Here is a 3207-nt window from a genome sequence, read left to right on the forward strand (position 1 = left end):
GGGGGGGGGGGGGGCTGTGAATCCCATGGTGCCCGGTGGCTGGTACCCTGGTGTGGGCACTGGCGGGATGAGTGTGGCCGGTGGGAAAAGGCTGCCTGGGACCCTGCGGGAGCAGCCCAAGCATGGCCGAGCACTGCAGCTGCATGAAAGTGCCAGTTTGGCCCCATTCAGGTCCTGAAAGGATTTTGGTCTTGGGGCAGGACTCAGGGTAGTTGGAAGAGCTTAAAGGTGTGGTTTGATCAAGGGCTTAAGCTCCTGCAGATCCCTCCTCCGGTCCTGCCCCCTCAGTGAGCGGGCATGGGGATGCCATAGCCATGTGGGGACTGTGGCACCCACCAAGCCCATGCTGGTGCTGGTGGCACTGCTGAAACACAGCGCGGAGGCCTGGCTGGTGCTCCAGGCCATGGCTCACTGTATGGGGACATGGTGGCATGGCAGCAGCAGGGGCAGCACACCCTGGGCCATGCTCAGCACAGCGGAGACATACAGTGTGGTTGGAGGAGGCTGGACAGCCAGAGAGGAAGAGAGGGGCCAAAACCTGCTGGGAACTGAGGGCAGGAGCTGGGGATAGGGATGCTCTGCAGCTGATGGAGGAGTTGGGGACAGGGATGCTCAGCGGTGGAGGGAGGAGTTGGGACAGGGAAGCGTGGCAGCAGGCACTGGGGATGCTCAGCCCCGTGGGAAGCCCCAGCCATGGGCACGCTCCATGCCCATGTCCCCTGGGGGGGCTGAGCTGGTTGAGCCCCCACACTGGGCTGCTCTGGTGCTGTAGGCCAGGGCCCATGTCTGGCTCACCCGTGCAATGCCCTGCAGCACAGCTTGGCCATGCTGGTGCTCTCCAGACCACAACTGCCCCAGCCAGCTCGGCAGCACCGCCCAGCGGGTTCCAAACACTCCCGGGGGCCAAGAGCTGCTCCATTTACTGTCCCCAAGCTGAGCTCACTGCTGCCAGTTAACCCTTACTGGCCCCGTGCTGGGAATTGGGGCTGAGCCCAGCACGTGCTTTGGCGCGTCTGTGATTTCAGGGCCCCTATGCGCAGCCTGGCCCCGGGGCAGCACCGACATGGCGAGGGGTGCCGCCTGCCAGGGCTGTTCCCACCGTGACAGGGCCGTGGCTCATGGGGGCTTGGGGCTCCTTGCCGGCACGGCGCTGGCTCCCCAGCTGGTGACTCCTGCATTCCTCGGCACAGGGAGCCCCACTCATGCAGGAAGGGTGGGGAAGCCACTCCGCCCTGGCTGGCCACCCGCTGGTGGTCACAGCCCCTTTGGCATGGCCGGTGCGGTGGCTTTGAAACCCTCCGGGCTGAGCCTGGCCTAGAACAAGGCTGCAACTGCCTGGCCGAGGTGGTGACCGAGAGTGACACGGCCGGCGTGTGGCCACTGGAGACCAGGGATGGAGGCGTGGGCAGCTGAGCCCGCCGCAGAACACCGCAGATGCTTTCTGGGCTGGCCACAGATGCTGAGGCCCCAGGGGGTCCAGAGAGCTCGGTGGCCACGAGGGGCTTGCTTGAGGTCAGGTGGCAGATGCCCTGCAGCACCAGCAATGCCTTTCAGCCCCTGCCCCAAAAGGGATGGCGCAGCCCCGCAGTGCCTGGCTCCGTCACGACATGGGGACACACAGCAACTGGAGAAGAGACAGGGAAGAGATAACAAGAGGCTATGGCATTTCGTCCTCCCTATTTACCCAGTCCGGAGGAGGCTCAGGGCTCACAGCAGAGTCCTCTGAGCCATCCCCCTGCCCTGGGCAGTCTCGCCTTTGCCGGCTCTCCTTATTTTTCAGCTGCTCTGACAATTAATCAGAGCCACTCCTACGGGATCCCAGCCCTCTGAAGCTGCCAGTCCCTATCCAAATGGATTTTAAATGTTTGCATCATGCTCTGGTCTCTTTGCTTTGCTCCTGAAGAAGGCCACTGCCAGAGGGCCTGGAGGTGACACCTCAGTGAGAAGGTGGCACTGCCAGGGCTGATGCAGCTGTGGGCAGCCAGGGCCAGGGCTGTGTGCGTGGAGAAGAGCCCACCTAGCTCATGGGGACCCTACCTGAGCCACCCCGCGCGGGCTGGGAACACCCACCTTCCTCCAAGCTGCTTCAGTGGTGACACCGAGCTGTGCCAAGGGCCTGGAGCCACTCCTGGCCCCTCCGAGGACACGGGCTACCTCTGACATCTCTCCCCCAGCAGATGTGGGGAGACGGGCAAGGGGTGATCTCTGTCCCGGGAGTGTGGCAGGTCAGACAACGAGCCTTTGGGCTATTCCAGCCCTGAGGGCAGCTCCTGGCCCCAGAAACCCGAAGCAAGAGAAAGATGAAAGACACCATCTGCTCCATAAACATCTCTGTTCATAGAAAACTCAGCCTAAGAAAATGGAAACCCCTAAGTCACTGGGGAACCGGAGCTCCGCTCCTCATGGGGCTGAGCCTGGCCAGGCGCTGCGCTTGCTTGGCTCAGGGCCCTCCGCTCCACCTGGGCGCAGTACTTCTCAGGGATGCCGGAGGCTCTGCAGAGGAAAGAAATCATCAGGCACCCTGTGCTACACCGGAGCCGAGCTTTAGGACTGTGGCCCTGGAGCGGATCCTGTTTGATGAGGATGCAAAGGAACCTGTGAGGTGGCCCAGGGGTCAGGAGATGGTGGGAAGCCAGGAAGGACTTAGGGACATGCAGGGAACCAGGGAAGTAAGCAGCCGCTGGCAGCACATCACCTGAGCTCCTGCATCTTCTGCTGCTTGAGCTGGGCAATGCGCTGGCTGCGCTGGCGGGCCTCCTCCTCCAGCCGCTGGCACTCCTCGAAGGCGGCCACCCGCTCCTGCGCCAGCTGCTGCTGACGCTCCCACATCTGGCGCCGGACATCGTTAGCATGGGCGAGCTGCAGACCTGCCCTCCGTGCTTCCTCCGCCTTCTCCTTCTCCATCTGCTCCCGCTGGGCCCTGTGGGAGAGCTCGGGGCAGATGAAAGGCCCCGCTCCAGCCCCTGTGCGTGCTGATAACCTGCCTGTGGGGCCTCAGCCAGCACCAGAGCCACTGTGCTGGCTTGTCGCTGGGAACCCCCACAGCAGCACCCCTGCCACTCTGTCACACATCCCTCGGCCCTATTTTGCAAGGCAGGGCCTGGCCATCTCGCCAGCGAGCTCCTAGCACTGTCTCTCTCACCTGAGGATCCTCTCGAACTCGTGGCGGGGCCCCCCCCCCCCCCCCCCCCCCCCCCCCCCCCCCCC

The 3207-nt window shown here is 63.7% G+C and overlaps 1 protein-coding gene across 1 annotated transcript in view; it reads right to left on the bottom strand.

The window, feature by feature from the left end:
- Positions 1-2369: 2369 nt before the first annotated feature.
- CFAP45 (cilia and flagella associated protein 45) overlaps positions 2370-3207 on the bottom strand; it is an 8495-nt gene continuing 7657 nt past the window's right edge. Inside the window, exons 11-13 of the mRNA XM_019472578.1 lie at positions 3143-3173; positions 2696-2920; positions 2370-2493 (exon numbers count right to left, since the gene is read on the bottom strand). Coding sequence (XP_019328123.1) covers positions 2370-2493; positions 2696-2920; positions 3143-3173 — 380 coding nt within the window. The remainder of the gene's footprint in view (positions 2494-2695; positions 2921-3142; positions 3174-3207) is intronic.

Source organism: Aptenodytes forsteri, unplaced genomic scaffold (assembly GCF_000699145.1).
Source record: "Aptenodytes forsteri isolate BGI_AS27 unplaced genomic scaffold, ASM69914v1 Scaffold276, whole genome shotgun sequence".
NCBI lineage: Eukaryota > Metazoa > Chordata > Aves > Sphenisciformes > Spheniscidae > Aptenodytes > Aptenodytes forsteri.